General features: G+C 39.6%; 1 protein-coding gene across 2 annotated transcripts in view; it reads left to right on the forward strand.

Moving 5' to 3' along the window:
* Positions 1-1,511, forward strand: part of sf3b3 (splicing factor 3b, subunit 3) — a 32,977-nt gene extending 31,466 nt beyond the window's left edge. The window contains exon 27 of one of the 2 annotated variants that reach the window (XM_038705724.1): positions 92-232. In XM_038705724.1, the coding sequence (XP_038561652.1) occupies positions 92-232 (141 nt within the window). Of the gene's footprint in view, positions 1-91 lie in introns of both variants that reach the window. The other variant, XM_038705725.1, reaches the window with a different exon arrangement.
* The last annotated feature ends 16,824 nt before the right edge of the window (positions 1,512-18,335 follow it).

Genomic DNA, 18,335 nt, shown 5'->3' on the forward strand with positions numbered 1-18,335 from the left:
CCCATGGTGCTGAAATAGACATCTGAAGGAAATTAACAGATCATAGGACACGAAAACACACAGACATGTCTCCCTGTTTTTCTCTCCCCAGAATGTGATAGACGGAGATCTGTGTGAGCAGTTCAACAGTATGGACCCTCACAAGCAGAAAAGTGTGGCAGAAGAGCTGGATAGAACCCCACCCGAGGTCTCAAAGAAACTGGAGGACATTCGCACACGCTATGCCTTTTAATTGTACATCTTCATACAGCTGGGGTGGACAGAGACACACTCACTAGAACCATCACGCACACAAATCCTGCTGTGCCCCTTTCAGGACACAGACTGACGGACACTTGTAGGTTGTTATACGGTGAACATACCACAAGATATCACATGCTTGTAATTTCCGTACATTGTTCAATTATGATGCAACTCATCCTTGCCAACACATGCCTGTATTCGAAGTGCATAAACAATTACCCACATAGCTGTGTGAACAGTATTGCTATCATCCCCCCACATACATACATACATACTGACTCAGTTACTGTTTTTCACACCTCCCCGGTGCTTTTGTCAGCAGAAACATCACACATACAGCGACACAGACAGTTTCACGGAAACATGACAGGAGGCCTCAACCAGCAGCTTTCTAACATTGCAAGATTGTGTTGCCACATTGAACTCCTTTTACCCGTACATCTGTGTGAACCACATTCTCACACACAGCGGTAATGAGCGTCATTCAAACACACACACAGCTGTGTGAACAGAATTTCCATGCTCCCGATTACGTGAAGAGCAACCGCATCGTCATCTGCACCCTCAGAGTACGTACATACATACTGGACCAAATCATATGTCATCTGTGAGCAAGTGAATGCATTTGATTCAAAGGCTTATGATCTCGGGCCAAGCAGAAAAGTCTAGTTATGGACACAATGTGTAGAGATGACTGTTGCCTGGACAGAAGACCCCTAAAGCTGAAAATATTTTTAGTGTCCGTTATTTAGCAAGACGGTGTTTTTGTGTCTATCTTTGATCTCAGCAAAATGAAACATGTTTTTGTATGGTGTGGTTATTTTAATGTGTATTAATTAGGATAATCTGTTATGATGCAAATACCACATTCCCAGATGGTGGTATTAAAACTTTGTTAGCCCCTCGCCCTACCTGTCTGTCTGATAACATGTTGGCCCCAGGCTCATTAAAGCATATTGCTTACTCGCAACTGGGAACCAAACAGAAGCCGAACCGCTGACCCAGTCTGAGCCTCAGGCCCCACGGCTCAACACTTGTTGTTGCTATACTGTGGCACTGAGCAACGGCTGAACTCTAAAGACTAAATAAGTGGGTGGAAGAACACTGAAGTTTGCACTGGGTGGTGTTCTTCTCAGTCCTGTAAATCCCCAACCTTAGCCACAGGCAGACATAGCATTCCTCAGTAGTCACTGAATTTAGGGGTTTGTGGGATGGGGGCAGTGGTCTGTTTTTGTAAATAAAGTTGTTGTTTTTTGTGCTTTATAAAACCATGTTTGTGTGTCATTTCCTGCCACTGTGTGCGGAGAGTTGTCACTTAGTCCAAAGGATTCATGACTGCATTTGTCTCATTCATTAACACATCAGAGGTCTAATATTAAGTTTTGTGATATTGTTTTCACACGTCATGGCTTTTTTCAATTAAAAGATAAATTGCTTAATATTTATGAATTTCATTTGATACTACGTTAATTAGTGAGCTTTAGAGGTGCTGGTAGGCGAGTTCTCTTGCCTTTTATGCTAAGATAAGCTATCCATCTCCTGCTTCATATTTAACGTACAGATTTGAGAGAGGTATTATCTTCTCTGAATAAGTGAATAAACTTATTTCCCCTTGGGTGATGTGAAAAAGATGACTTATTGCCACTCTTACTTAGCTATTTAGCTGGCTTAAAAAAATAAAAGTTCAGTTGCTTAAAAGACAGCTGACTCAAGTAGTACCCAAACAAGACAACTAATTTTGACAAATGGGTATAATACATGAAAAAATAATCCTCATCCACATATGAAATTAAAATTAAAGAACTGAATTATAGCTATAAATAGGCTATATATGGTATAACTGGTGGAAGAAGTATTCAGATCCTTCAGTACCAGTAACAAACTTTGGATAAACTGGGGAGCTTTCGATTCAGGTGGGTCAGAAGGAGATGCTTAGTTTGCCGAACTCTGGCATTCATTATCTCACATATTCCATTTAATTTGTATCTTCTAACTTAAAGATGCTAGTATCCTGGTTCTGAACTGCTCTCACGTATCTACTCTGATTGAAGTGATGATATTCTTCACCTGAATTCACTTGTCTGTTTCCTGGGTAGAATAGGTCAAACATTGCATGATTGCAAACACACTGCTGTGCCTTTCTGAGATGTTGCATGTTTTCAGATGTCGTCCCCCCCCCCCTTGGTTCAATACATGTTTCTGACAAAAGTAAAAATGTACCGCTTGTCAAAATAAAAGAGGCCAAAAATAATTCTGTTGGATTCAGTGTTGTCCCACATGAGGTAACAGCCTATCAGCTCTTTACTTCCATCTGCATTGTCTTATATGTGACAGCCTCGCTGAAGTTGGTTCTCTTCTGACAGCGGTATGTTTAACTTGTGTAATGACAAGACGATAATGATTTGTTACACAGTAGAATAACAAACACTCAACTACAACACAAATCCTCACATCTGGTCCAGTGCTTCTGGACACGGGATGGGTTTTGCCGCTGTGGGAGAATAGCAAAGAGTCAGACTAAACTTTCCCACTTAGAACAATGACATTGTTGAGTTTTATAGAACTATAACCACATGTGCAGTTTTTAAAAACGACAACAAAACGGTACCCACTGTAAATTTTTTCCAGAGGACAAGTGCTCATAATTTGAGGAAAAAAGTCTACACAGGGATGAAAATTAACACCCGCCAAATGCGGGTGAATTTTCCATTTGGCGGCCAAATGTTGGAAGGCTACCCGCCACATTGGCGATTTGGCATTTAATTTCTTTTTGACAGTAATTAGCAGCAGACCGGTGTTCTTGTTGTTGTGTGTCGCACTTATATTGGTCCCCGATGTACCAAGTAGTGATGTGCGGATCGATACTAAAGTATCGATATTTCTGATAGCCTACCAACGTTTCCTGCTTTAGGATCGATATTTAAACTCTGTAATTTGTTGTGAGTGTGTGTTTTATCGTAAGTATCTTACTGTCACCAGGATGGTCTAATTATACTCTGTTGATAGAAACTACTTCTCCTTCCGCCTGTCAAAGTCATGCTTGCATTATGGCTCTGCGAAGGAGCTTCTGCTGCAGCCCTTTACAGTTCTTCAATACTGACCAAGGCTGACTGTGAAAGCAGTCATAACTGGCTGTCGTTTAGCTGTTTAGGACGCTGTGTTTGTGATGTGTGTGCAAAGAAAGTGAAATACTGTGACAACACAGAAAACTTTGCTAAACATAAGTAAGAGTAAGTCAAAATAATATGATGATGTTATGAAGCGGCAGTTTTGAGCAGGGTATTTTCATTATAATTAAAGAATATGACAGTAGTTTGATGTCTTGTCATTGTGCAGGTATTATTTGGAATTGGTAAGCCTACAGCCTACTCTTTATTTCCCTCGTAAATACAGAAACGGGGGGGGGAGGTCACATTCAACTAGAAATGAAATATGTAAACAGCCCGAGTATTACTTGGAATTGTATCCTATAGGAATTAGGTGTCCTAAAATCGTGTAACACACGGATTAGGGGCCTTCATTGGTTGTTGTTTATGTTCTTTTCATGTAACTTGTGTTTGATTGCCTTAGATTTATAAGGGGTGCGCGTTCCGGGACTGCACAGGAGTCGAGAGGGAAGCGTGAGAGTGTAACGTAAGCCGCTTTCATAGGGAGATCCGCGCGGAAAGAATATCCACATTTATGTCGCATTCCTTATTCATACTGAACAAAAGTTTGCAGCTTTATCCCGCGTGAAAAGGCCATTATCCCGCAATCATGTGTGCGTTCACATAGCAGTCCGGCTTTACAGGAACAAGCGTGTGCTGCCGCATGCTGGCTGTGGCTTTTCACAGACAGATCACTCCGTCTTTCTGTCGCGTGTCTGTCACCAACTTTCTCGGCTCAGAGGCGGATAAAATCTGCTCCATTTATAAAGTGCAGCAAGCCGGTAGATTGGGGCAGTACCCCCAGTCGTGAAATAAGGCAGCGTGAAAGCTAGTGTTAGGAGCTAATTACAAAAGATGATCTAGGATTGTTATTAGCTTTTAGCTGGGTAGTTGGCGGTCCAGTCTAGTGTCTGACACACTGTCAGATCTTCTAATGGTCCTGCTGTTCTCCCCAGAGATCAAGGAGAATGATCCATAGGCTGTATAAAAAATGTTGATCCCACAAAAGCTGTGATGCTGTGGCATCAGGACTCAAAACCAGGAGGCCAGAAGAGGGTGATTGTAGAAAGTGATAAAGCATGACAAGAGTGAGCAGTGATAAGATTTAAGTTGAATTATTTATAAGCATCTTGTAAGTCTATAAAACAATTTAGTGTTATGTTTTAAGTGGGCCTACATTTAATAGCAATAATATAATTTTCTTACCTCTCCTTTAAGTTTGTATTTGACATAATACCTTATTAAATCAATTAAAAGGAAGGAAACAAATGTATATGTGACACAAAAGGAAATTTATTATTTTGGCCCCTAAAAAATACAGTCCCCTCCAAAAGTATTGGAACAGTAAGGCAAATTCCTTTGTTTTTGTTGTTCACTGAAGACATTTGGGTTTAAGATCAAAAGATGAGTATGAGACAAGAGTTCAGAATTTCAGCTCTCATTTCGTGGTATTCACATCTAGATGTGTTAAACAGCTCAGGACATACCACCCTTTGTTTAAACCCACCCATTTTTCAAGTGAGCAAAACTATTGGAACATGTGAGACTGACCGATGTTTCTTGTTGCCCAGGTGTTGCCTTTTAGGTTGATTGTCCAAACATTAAATAGCTCTGCATGACTAGTCTAAGTTTTAATCTTGGTTCAAACCTATAAAAACTGCATTTCCTGTAAAAGAGGATAAACCAACATGAAGACCAGAGAGTTGTCTATGGGAGAAAAGCAAGCCATTGTCAAGCTGAGAAAAGAAGGAAAATTGACCAGAGCCATTGGACAAACATTGGGCATAGCAAGCACAACAATTTGTAACGTCCTGAAAAAGAAAGAAACTACTGGTGTACTGAGCAACAGACGTCGAACTGGTCGGCCAAGGAAAACAACAGTAGTTGATGACAGAAATATCGTGAGAGCTGCGAATAAAACCCCCAAAACATCAGTGACATCACCAACGACCTCCACAGTGCAGGGGTGAAGGTGTCACAATCCACTGTTGGAAGAAGACTCAGAGAGCAGAAATAAAGAGGCCACACCACAAGATGCAAACCACTCATCAGCAGGAAGAATCGGAAGGCCAGATTGAAATTTGCAAAGAAGTACAGAGATAAGCTGCAGGTTTGGGAACACAATCTCATGGACTGATGAGACCAAGATTAATCTCTAGCAAAGTGATGGAAAGGCCAAAGTGAAGCATGGTGGAGGTAATGTCATGGCTTGGACGTGCATGGCTGCTTCTGGAACAGGCTCATTAATATTTATTGATGATGTAGCTGATGATTTAATGAATTCAGAAGTATACAGAAACATTTTGTCTGCCAATTTACAGAGAAATGCATTGAAACTAATAGGGAGGAAGTTTATCATGCAGCAGGACAATGAGCCAAAGCAATACTGCCAACAAAACAAAGGACTTCATCAGGGGGGAAAAGTGGAAGGTCCATCACCTGACCTTAACCCAATAGAGCTGCATTTCACCTCCTTAAGAGGAGACTGAAGGGGAAAAACACCCTGAAACAAACAAGAACTGAAAGAAGCTGTGATAAAAGCCTGGAGTAGCATTACAAACGAAGAATGCAGCAGTTTGGTGATGTCGATGGGTCGCAGGCTTGAGGCAGTTTTGCAAGCAAGGGTTATGCCACCAAATATTAAATGTTATTTACTTTTAGATTATTTGTTCCATTACTTTTGCTCACCTAACAATTCTGTGGTCTAATACAAACTTTCTTAATTTCAAAATTCTAGATGTGAATACCAGGAAATGAGAGCTGAAATTCTGAACTTTTGTCTCATACTCATCTTTTGATCTTAAACCCGAATGTCTTCAAACAATGGAATTTGCCTTACTGTTCCAATACTTTTGGAGGGGACTGTATGTTTGGCCGGTGGATTTGTTCATCTACCAGCCACCTTGGCAGGTGAGCCAAAAGGTTAATTTCCACCCCTGTTTGTTTCCACGTGCTACCATACCAATTCATTTTAAAATGACTTTATTATGGAGGGTATCATGGTCCTTAAAATGGCAACAGTGTACAACCTTGTGACTAGAGGATGTAAATGCATAGTACATCGTGCTTTTGTCTTCACTAAATATGTGAAATGCCTGTATTTGACTGGGTCCTCTGATTACAATCAACAATCTCCTGTTAACTGTATGTGTGTGGGTGGGTGGATGGGTGGCTGGTGAGACTGCTCAGTCATTTGAATTTCACTCAGATTGAAGCTGATATTTGAAACTTGCCCCTCAGAGGCAAGTTTCTTACATTGTTGTGTAGCTGACATTCCAGAGTCAGTGTGCTGACTTTATGACCTCTCTAACTGTGTTACTGTTAAGCTATTATAGTGATTATCATGTGGCCACAGTGGCTGCTGTTCTGTAAGTTACATATACTGTACAGTAATACACTTCAAACAAAATAACTACTCCCAACCTAAAAAAAAAAAGAGATGTAAAAATGTGAACTGAGAGTCGATGGCACACACTTCATGCTTTTTTACAAGTTATAATAATTCCAGCCAACAATCTATGCTAAACAGAACACATTTAGATTGACAGACATGCTCTGTCAGATTTTTGTACAGTGTATATCGCAGCGTGAGAATGGTGTCAGACTGACTTTGCTCTGCGCTTGTGTGTGTGTGTGAGGTTCAATTTACATGACGTCTTGATTAGACAAGTTGCTGCCTTGCTTGCTTTAACAGTAAATGACTGTCAAATTAACAATAACGTATGTGTCACTGAGTCAATGAGAGGATAATACTTGTACTGCATTCCTCACGCCCCCTCTACATACTTTATTATTATTTTTTTTTTACAGATGCTCAGTTTCACTGTGGCTTTAACGTTGAGTGGCTGTTCTTCAGTACTTCCTGTGTACTTTTTCCTTGTGAAATCTTTCAGTTGCAATGCATGTCGCAGCTCTTAAATTGCATAACTTCATTATGATGAAATCATTCATTATAGTCTTTGGCCCTCAGCTTGTTTGGTCTTGGGGAAGAGCTATTGCTTAAGTATGTTTGTTTTTGAGTTTTCTCACAGTTGTGGCTTGTGAATGCTGTCTGCAAACAACGGATATGGTGGCGTATGTCTGCTTATTTCACATAGTTTTGTCCAGTCCAAATCATGCCACATTTCCATATTTGGTGATTTTTTAGGTTTTCAGATAAACTGAAGGATTTAATGCTCTTTCATGGGTTGAGAAAATTATCCTACATATTACGATAAAAATCCATCTAAAACCTGTTGAATTACTTAAAAATTAATAGTCAAATTTAGGCTCAAAACAAGTGTCTATGTAGATAAATGATTTTCATTGGACGCCAGTAATATAGAGGTAAAGTACCGAAACATAAGTAAAAGAGGTTGACGATACTACAGATGGGCCTGTTGTACTATTGTAGCCTGAGCTGGCAATTTGTGTTAACTGCTAATTAGCGAATGTTAGCAGGCTAGCTAACCGCTCACAATGACATTACATTGTAGGAAGCAGGCAGTTATTACCTTCTCACACATTAAAAATCCAAAGTATTTATCAATATTTCTTGATCATATCTTCAAATGGCACTGTGAACGTGCCATGGTGTTTGCTGTAAGCTGACCTTTTCATATTCATCTCCAGAAGCAGAAACTGATGCCATTTACAGTTAAGTGTCTCACATGTATGAGTTCAAAAACGCTGTGTGGTTTCAATATGCTCAAGTGATGAAGCAATTGCTGAAATGGAGTTCTGACACACCAGACATCACAATATACAGGCATTGATGATGAAACATCATTTAATCAAGGTGAGAGTGACTGTTGCATCCAGTGTATTTGGTCCCCCTCCCTTATGAGAATGTGGCTTAAAAACTGCTAGATGGAAATTGGAAATGTACCTATTATCATTCATCTGGTAAACCAACAACACTCTTTTACACATGAACTGTACCACCACAAACAGCAGCCAGGAAAATGTTGGCTGTCTATTGTTTCTAATGTAATGTTAGTTAGCTAACGCTAGCTAACTTAATACTGAATTCAACATTGTATAGCCCTATTGTTCTGCTTTTTAATGATTGTAATAGTGAATAGAGACCTACCTGTAGGTAGCTGTACAGAAGCAGTGTTTATCCTTAATATCGTTATCCTCTTTCTAACTAGTTTATAATAATACGGTGGTTCGCTTTCACACTGTGATCGGTAGCTTTTGTCTTTATTTTTTCACGTCAGTTTGACAGCCTGAATACAACCTTCAAATGCACAATGCAACTGCAAAGCTGTCTGCTTCTGTCTGAGATCACCTTTTCCAAAAATTAGACATTTTTTCTCCTGGGACTGCTGTAATAGACAGAGGCGGACATAGTAACAGTAACTAAGGGGTTCGTGGCTTAGCGAAGGGTCAATTAGAATGACAAAATTATAGATGGATTGTAAATGTATATGAAGATACAGGGAACAGCTGACAGCACATCTATGAAAACTTAAAAAAGATTAGTGAGTCACTCTTTTGTTAAATGCTTGTTGCCCACCGTGCCACTGATCAGTATGATGAATGATTTTTCTTTAATACGTGACAGCAACACAAGACCTAAAAGGCTTTCTCTTTTCTCACCTCAATGCCAGACAGAGTAACTGTAATTTAAATATAAGCAGATCTATAGGTTTAGATTATCTAAGCAGTTTTCAAACGAAACAGATCTTTCTCAGTATGACAGTTGCCTGAACTGTCTGTCTTTCTGTCTTTGTCTGTCTGACACGACAAGCTCCCCAACCTCATGTTCCTCTTCTCAGAACAGACTTCACAGCTGGCTGCAAGGTTGAGACCTCCAGCAACCGCACATTAATGCAACACTTCTGCAGCAAAGTTACACTCTGGTGGTGTTCATAATCAGCTGCATATGCTCAGTAGAAGCAAATTTGAAAGGAAGCACACCCACACCGCACTGTGGTCGGCCCAATTATTAATGACTGAACTGAATCCGCTTGTAATGTGGTTTTTATTGTTTTGGCTCCACTCCAGCACATTGGGACAGTGACTGTGTGCTTGGTGTTTGAGTGTGTGCACACAAATATTAGATCAACAGTGGTACATTTTGTGGCTCTTCATACTTTAGAACAGTGTATATTAAGGGCTGTAATTTCTACACACAATAGCCTCTGTCTTCAAATAGCATGATTTAGCCTCCACTCCCTTCTGTCTGTGGTCTCGTGCCCTGTCTTTGCTCTCTCTGATGGTTGGTGATGCTATAAAAAGTTTAAATAGGTCTTTTTTCACAACAAACATGTTGATGTATCTTAGCTAGAAAAGCATAGGTCTGAACAATAACATTAATGACAGCTTGTTTCTATTTAAGTGTCCCATTAGGCCTTTCCAGAAAAATAGATTGGGACAGCTACATGACAAACGCATTGTTAAGTAATCTCCTTCTATACGGGTCTACACGTCTGTCATTGCCTAAATCTACTTAATGTTCATTGTTTGTCCAGATACTGTTGCTCTGTCACTGCATGCTGTCCACACCTTGACACAGTCAGCACCATGGACAGAGTCCTCCGGGGCTTTGAGTACATTTGGAATTTCCCCAAATCAAGTCACCCAACTGTCTGTGTGTGATTTGTGATATTGGACAGTTTCTTCTTGTGATTCATCGTGTTTTGCTTTTAACTTTGTTGCATGATGATTTACCTCTTCTAAATAAATAAGGATTACTGTTGGGCAGTGAAGCTGCCTTTGCCTGCCAAACATGTGACATATCTGATATCATGCAATATTACCCCCCCCCCCCCCCCCCCCGGGCTGGAGCTCTGGGCTATAGTAATAATTATTATTATTACGGTATTTAATGAATGGTTTGATTTTGAGTCAGGTTTGCTGTGTTTTCATGGAGTCTGCGTGTGTAGAGAATGTTTTTTTTGCATTTTGAAATGTAGTTGAATGATTTGGTATTTAAAGAAAAAAATGTGGTTTTGAGCAGAAAATGTGCTATCTGGCTAATTGTGTGAGGTAGGTGTGTTGATGTGTTTAAAAAAAGTATCTTATGTATAGGTAAACGCTTGTTAACTTTTGAAAAAAACTGTAATAATTCCATGTTACCAGCAAAGTGAAACTAAATACTTCTCACAGTTTGCGTCACACTCAACTGAGACTAAAAAAAGGACTCTAGGGTTGAGCTGATGAGCGGAAATGACATTTGAGAAATGTTGCTCTTGCCTGTTTCACCATGCTATTACATTGGAGTAGGAGTGCTCTCATGGCCACATAGTTAACCTGGAGACCCAGCTTTTCTACAATCCCGTTTACAGCTGCTAATAATGCAGTTTTGCCAAGGCTTTTTTGCAGTTTTTGACACTATATGGGGAAATATGGTCCAGCATTGAGTAACATAATGAATTGAAAGAGTTTATCAGGTCATTCTTGGACGCCCCATCAGGAAGCACTTAACCAAAATAATGAAATAGTCTACATAATTTATTTGCACTCTGCTCAATTAAGAACTTGGTATATTTTGTTTGTGGTGTACAACACAAACCGCCTCTTCTTCACAGTTAAAATGAATGACTTTGTGGACTGTTATTGTCATGTCTTTAATTACCACAGATGGTATTTTCACACCCAGACTAAAGGACCTAGAGTGTGGCCGTGGTTCTGAGTTTGACCAGACACATGCTGCTGAAAGTTAAAAGAATTTATGATGAGTGACACTGGATGAATCGTCAATGTGCACATTAAAATCACCACAAATCAGAATTCTACCATAATTTGGAACAAGACTGGATAAATATTCTTGGAATTCTGACAGAAAGGGGCCAGCTGGTTTCTGGGGGCAAAAAACAACAGCAGTTAAGACCGAGAGTGGGCCACCAAGTTTAAACATAAGAACTCCAAAGGAAGAAAAATCATTACATGCTATTTTAAGTGCGTCCTATACACAGCTACAAGACCATCACCGCGACCAGAGTCCCTAGGGCAGTTTAAACAGTCATAGGTTGGGGGGCACAATTCAGCAAGCTGACTGTGATCGCCAGAACGTAACTAAAACTAAAACAGCAGGCGAGATAAAATCATTTAAAATAAAAGTTTTATTAGTGGGGGATCTAACACTGAATGAGCCATTAATCTAAGCTGGGACAACGCCAACGTAGAGGATGGCAGCAGGGTTTTGGCATGAATTTCTAGCTGTCTCTTACTAGTTGCTCGCACATTACTTACCCCAACATGGTGACTAAGCAGGGAAAACAGTACTACAACAACAGGAGGTGAAGAGCAACAGAGGGGGCACAGAGTTTGCACATGACATGCAGTCTATGCTAGCATTATTTATGGATATTAGCGGTGTGTCAGAAAAGTTAAGACAAAAGAATTTGCAACAATATCTGTGTTTGGAGTGCGTGTTTCCCATGGGTCAAATGCCACAGGTAATTTGCATACACTTACCATACCTTGGGGAATTGAAGGTATGGTAAACAAAATAAAAACAAAATAATCCACGGAAAACCAGGAATCTGAACAGCAAACTCACATCTGAGAGCAACAAACATCTGTTTAATCTCCGAAAACAAAAGAATCACATATTACAAACAGTCCAGGTCCACTGATCTAATGGTTTTTTTTGTAATGTTCTTTATGGTTTGTGATTAGTCTCAATGTTAATGGGGCATCAAATTTCTGTTCGGCAGACTGAAAACACACTGATTCATCCATCCTTCCATCCATCGTCAACCGCTTATCCTGCGTACAGGGTCGCAGGGGGCTGGAGCCAATCCCAGCTGACATCGGGCTTAAGGCGGGGCCACACATAGACAAACAACCACTCACACTCACACTCACACCTAAGGGCAATTTAGGGTCACCAATCAACCTAGTCTGCATGTCTTTGGACATGCAGGCTGCACCGTCTTTGGACGGTGGGAGGAAGCCGGAACACCCGGAGAGAACCCACGCAGACACAGGGAGAACATGCAAACTCCACAGCAAGAAGGCCGGGGTAACTGGCGACAGTGCTAACCACTACACCACCGTGCCTCCCTCTCACTGATTCACTGTTTTCAAATATGAGAGGCAACTGAAAAAACAATCTGGAAATAATGCTTACAGTTCCTGATGATGACAATGATTGAAACTCTAAGGTGGAGCAAGTCTGCAAATAGTGTGTAACCGTAAAATACTTTTTAAAGGTTACACCAGTTTTTTTTCTTTCTGGGAAATGAACAACTGCAGAGTAATAATTGCTGAAGTGAACAACAAAAGCTCCAGGCGGCCAAAGTTCAAAATCCATTTTCATCATTGCAGTGTAGCACTTCCCACATGTGTGAATTTTCAGTCTGTCACTAAAAATCGGCCATGCATTGCTCAGATCAAAATCTTCTGGAGAGTTCAGAGGCAGTCGGAGCCACCATTGTTTGACAAGTACTTTTTTCACAGATGGCTGCACCCTACAGAAGTCAATCCGTCCCGTGTTTTGTACTTGACTAACGTCTTGTGCATGGACCTGTGTGTTCACAAGCACATGTCTCGCTGGCAAACAAATTAGCTGTGTGGGTCCTTGGATCCCTGCATGGGGATCAGCTGAAAATCTTTTTTATTTATTTTTAACTTCATTCTGGAGGGAGTGAGTTACCCAAAACAGTTGCAAAAGAATCAGATTTTTTTTAAATAATCCAATGCACTTCAGCAGTAACCACTTAGCAGGTAATTAGTGGTCTGAAGCAGATCACCCTTTGAGAACAGAATGCCCCAGCATTTTGTTCACTTCTTTTGGTTGTAGGAATGAAAGGTTGACCACCAGTATTTGCTGATCTGCAGGGACTTGTGGTCGCAATTTTTTTTAAAAACCAACGTCTAAAAATCCAACTTGTTGATGTATGTAATGTTTTTCTGCTTTTCCACATATTTTTTTTATTCCCAGAGATGAAAAAGTTTGTCCCCGCCTGAGAAATGCAAGTGAAGACAGCAGGCCCTGCAGTTGTGTCCATGTGTGTGTTGCTTTGAGTAGATACATGTGTTATTTGCAGCGTCAAGTTGAAGTACAAACAACCAGATCAAATGTTATGATAAAAATGTAACTGCCTGAGATTTACATGTGTCTGGCGTGAAGGGAGCTCAATCTCAAGATAAATACACACAAAATAATATAGTTTAAAGAATCTGGGAGTAAATTGTGAGAAAATGCAATCAGTCATTTACACTTCCCACTCAAGCTTGTCTTCTGGCACATCTTGACTCAGGAGAGTCCGGGCTCCGCTTTTATGTGGGTGACATTCTTTTTGCTTTCTTTCAGTCATCATCATGATGCTGAAGAGGATAGATTTTCCCCAGCTGTTTGGAACAATGACTCTCCAGAGGAAGTGTCCATTTTATTACATTACGCTTAATGGTTCCTCACAAGACACACAGATTGACTCAAGGCGCTGATCAGACTGCTACTTCCTGCCTCTTTTTTTTAAGAAGAATTTTTTTATGGCATTTCCTGTATTGATTTGACTTTAGACTCTAACAGGGCACAACTATCTCCCTTTTAAAAGTTCCTTAATCTTATCACTTAGAAAAATTGATGATAACAATTATTCAACCGATTTTGTAAATTGGAAAACCACGGTTGCTTTGATGTACTGAAAAGCGGCATTTGTGTGGAAACTCTAACTATACCTCACTTGACAAGTTGTCAGACTTTGGAATGCGCTTTCTGTCCCTTTCAATTTGATAAAATTTTCTCAGGCGCGGATTATTGCACAGGCTGCAGCCTAAGGGCCCCACATGTGCAAGTGTCCTGGGTTGGCCAGATTATATTTAATCATTTAAATTTAATTCAGAGAATTGGCCAAATACAAAACATAAGAAGAAAATATAAGCAGCAGATGTGGTCCACATCTACCCAGTTAGCTGACCCAATGAGGTTCAGTAGGTCAATTTGGTAACTGCTCCTGGACATCATATCGGCAAAATATCTGACACAAAATATGAAAGTGGAGCTCAAAAACTAAAAGCATGTAATATTCCAAGCACACTTTTACACATAACACTAAATTACTTTTTTTCTGGTAAAGCATGTTGAAGGGTTTTTGTTAACATTGAAGGGGGCACATATTTAGCTGGGGGAAGATTTTGAGCTTTAAATACTTCATTTTCTGCATTCTGGGGAATTTTTCACCAATGTCTGCCTTTTCTGCATTAGTTTAAGATGGAAATGTTTTTATTTATGTAAAGGGAAACACATAATTCAGGCAGCGGGTGACTATTCAAAATACAAAACTATTTTTATTTTATGGGATTGTATTATCCCATTAAGAAAAAGTAATTTCAGTCATTTTCGGTTGAAGCTGCATCAGAATGGAACTCCATCCCAACTGCTATCAGAGAATTGGATACATACAGCTCATTTAAAGTCTGTTTAAAGAAATGGTTAATCAGTACTCAGCTCTGTCAACACTGAAACTGAAATTGCATGTTGCTGGCCTCAGGCTGTCTGTTGTTACTAGTGGCATTCTTACTGCTAGTCTGCCTTTTTAGAGCTGTATGTATATCTGTTATCTGTGACTTTGTTTTATTTTCTTCTGGGCTAGTTTAATGTATGCTGTGCATGCTGCTATGTTTGTACTCTGCACCTGTCAGTCATTGTCTTTGTATGTACTCATTATGAGCTAGGTTGTACGTTGTATCTTTTATTTATTTTATTAATTTTTTTATTATTTTTTTTTTGTTGTAGTATGTGAAGTCCATGAAAAAGCATTTCAGTATAATGTCTGTGTTCCTTCTAGCTCATTTTAATGCATGCATTCATAATGTATGACTTCCTTTTAAAAGATTGTTAAATTAATTTTATAATTGTTTTTTAAGTTTTATAGGTTGACTATGTAACAACTGTCCAGGGACTACAGATGAAAAATAGTCTTTTGGCTAACTCTGGCACATTTGCATCTATGCTTATTAATGTGCACTGTCCCTGCTAAATTAAACTGATTAAATAAAAAATAAATAACAGAATATAATTGCAGTAAGGCTCTCAGGCATTCTGTATTGCTATAAGATATGTATTTTCTCCTGTAGATCAACTTTCCTATTTAATATCATCCAAGCTGAGTCAACACACATGTAGGCATGATTTCTGAGTCCTTGCTGCTCTTTAAATGTGCATATGGCACCTATTCACCTCAATGATGAGTCCTTGGGAAAGACACTGAACCCCAAATTGCTCAGGGTGGCTGTGCCATTGGTTTGTCAATGTGTATGAATGTTATTTCAGTTCTGATTTCAGTTGGCACCTTAGCCTCTGCCATCAAAGCATGAATGTGTATGAATGCAAATATGAGTGCAAATATTTTCCTTCGGCCCTGACAAACCAGCCTTTGATCAAAACCATGGATAGCAGCTGCCTGAACGCCAAATTAATCAAAGCTACGGCTACAGAATTGCCCCAACAGCCGAAATATTTTTTAACCAGCGTACAACAAATCAAAACACAGAGAGACACTATGATGATAAGCATGGAACTATAGCCATCAAGAAAAGCAACTCATAAGTTTACAGGTATGATCACACAATCGCAGATAGGTCTATTCATCATTTATCAACACTGCAGCAAAGTGCCCAGAGACATTACACTGACAGGTCTCAGTAAGTGCGCATTTACATACAAGAGGTAACAATCGCAACTTCCATCCTTGATCCTACTCAGACAAACAGAAAGTAACTTGTAACTCACTATCAGACGTTCCCTCTACCGGCCTTTTCCTAACAAAGAAAGGTGACATTAGGATATCTAAGCATGTCATCGCGCATGACAGAGAAAAGATCATTGGACAAACACATGCCCCCGGCACATGGGCCCCCCGGTCCATTGCATCACCTGCACCGGGAGTTACGCATGTGGTTCTCACCAACACTATACTGTGGCAGCACATTAACCCAATCCTCACTCAGCTTCACTGGTTCCTGGTCAAATTCTGCATCACCTGTACCTACTGGACCTTCTCTATCCCTACACCCCCTCCTGGAACCTGCAGTCCACAGAGAAGGGATCCTGGAAAGGCGCTATAAAATTATTATTATTAGTAGTAGTCATAAATGTCCTTTCTCTCTTTGTCATGTCAGTATTTATTTCCAGTTGACTCAATTTGTGGAGTTTAGCTCCTTCCTTCTTCTGATGATTGAATTGGGCAGACAATTTATTACCTTCATAATACACATTTCTTATATGCAAACAATCATCAGCTTTTACTTACCTGAAAATACACATCTGAAAACCTACAGTGAAATAACACAATTTTCTGTATTTTTACCAACTTTTGGCCCCTTTTTTTCTGGGGCATGTGCCCCTGTATACATGTGGTGTGCCCCAGTAAGATTGTAAAGACCCCTTGGCATAGTTTTTAGAAGTGTAGGGCTCCACGGTTAAGTTAGCAAAAACATCTGCAGCATCCGGTCAAGTTAGCAATAATATATATGCAACATCGGTTACACTTTCAAAATAAGACCACTGGTTAATATGAAAAGGCACGTGAAACATCGCAAAAAACAAGTCAGTGTTGAAAGCGAGTGTTTAAAACTTTGACGAGAAGAAAAAGAGGGCCTATCCTTCTGGGCACAAAAAGAGAAAATAACTCAATAAGAGTGACTTTACAGCCTGCAGCCAGACTTTATTGCATTCCAGCAGCAACATTAGTGGGACTAGTCCAGGCAGCTCACAGATGTGATGGCACTCCTCATAGGCACACATCAGTTTAAGACGAGACAGTGATTTTCTGTCTCTCAGTGAAGGTTTAGTTACTCATGACTAATGCAAGATGGAAAGCAGTGGATTCACATTGACTATTAAAATGTTGATTAGTAGGGCAGACTGGGCAATATGGACGTACATCTCTCAGTAAATAATAAACATCACTTCATCAGTCAAGTCACAGTTTAAATTAGAGCTGGACGGACAATAAAACAATAGCCTAACAATAATAATCACAGTAATATTTTCTTCAATAACAATATAACAAATATTCAATAATTGTTTGATCTTATAAATTTGAATCATAAACAAATTAGCACTAATACTTTTTCTATTACGATATTTAGGTGGCAATGGCTAAGACTCAATGGATAAGACTATGCCTTTGGTGTGAGAGACCTGGGTTCAATCCCCCACTGTGACCCAGCCACCATTGTGTCCCTGAGCAAGACCCCTAGTTGCTCCAGAGGCGTGCGACCTCTGACATATATAGCAATTTTAAGTCACTCTGGATAAAAGCGTCAGCTAAATGAATAAATGTAAGATAATTATTTTGTTGAGGAAAAAGGGACTGAAAAAAGATTCAACTTAATTTTACTCATGCATATTTGTTGAAAAAAGATTTTAACATAATTGTTTTGAATGTTCTACCTCAGATTTGTGAAGTGATCCACTGTTTGGTAAGTGATTTTCATGTTCTGACCATAAAGAAAAGTTTAAACCACAATTAACTATTTGGTTTCTTCAGCTTTCACTAAGAAGCAAAAATCAGCCTTTAAACTCAATAGAAATCAGTATTTGACATTTATCCTGATGATTATTGATATCGAATTATATGAAATTTTTTATCTTTATAATATTTTTGGCCATACTGCCCGGCCCTTGAATATATAGTATTTTAGCTTTGAAAATGTTAAAGGAGACCTCGGAGCCAGTTTGTGTGGGCCTGATGCAGCTGGTAACATTAATATCTGGCAAGTATTGATATCTGTTATTTAAAGCGGTCAGATCCCTTTCTGACATGACCAATATTAATGGGCTAAGCAAGAGAAGCTGGTGAGGCACATCCTAACACATTTCATTCACCAATAAAAAATAAATCAAAAATTTACATGAGGGATGTGGGGGCCTGTGCCCCAGTAGAGCTTTATGTCTAGCAGCGCCTCTGGTCAGCAGTAGCTCAAAAGCAATGAAACAAGCTTTGTGAGGAAAAAAAAAAACTAAGCAGGATTGAACATGATCACAGCATAGAGGGTAGACTC

Source organism: Micropterus salmoides, unplaced genomic scaffold (genome assembly GCF_014851395.1).
Source record: "Micropterus salmoides isolate LMB-PRFRI ecotype aquatic unplaced genomic scaffold, ASM1485139v1 Ms_hic_scaffold_8, whole genome shotgun sequence".
Taxonomy (NCBI): Eukaryota; Metazoa; Chordata; class Actinopteri; order Centrarchiformes; family Centrarchidae; genus Micropterus; species Micropterus salmoides.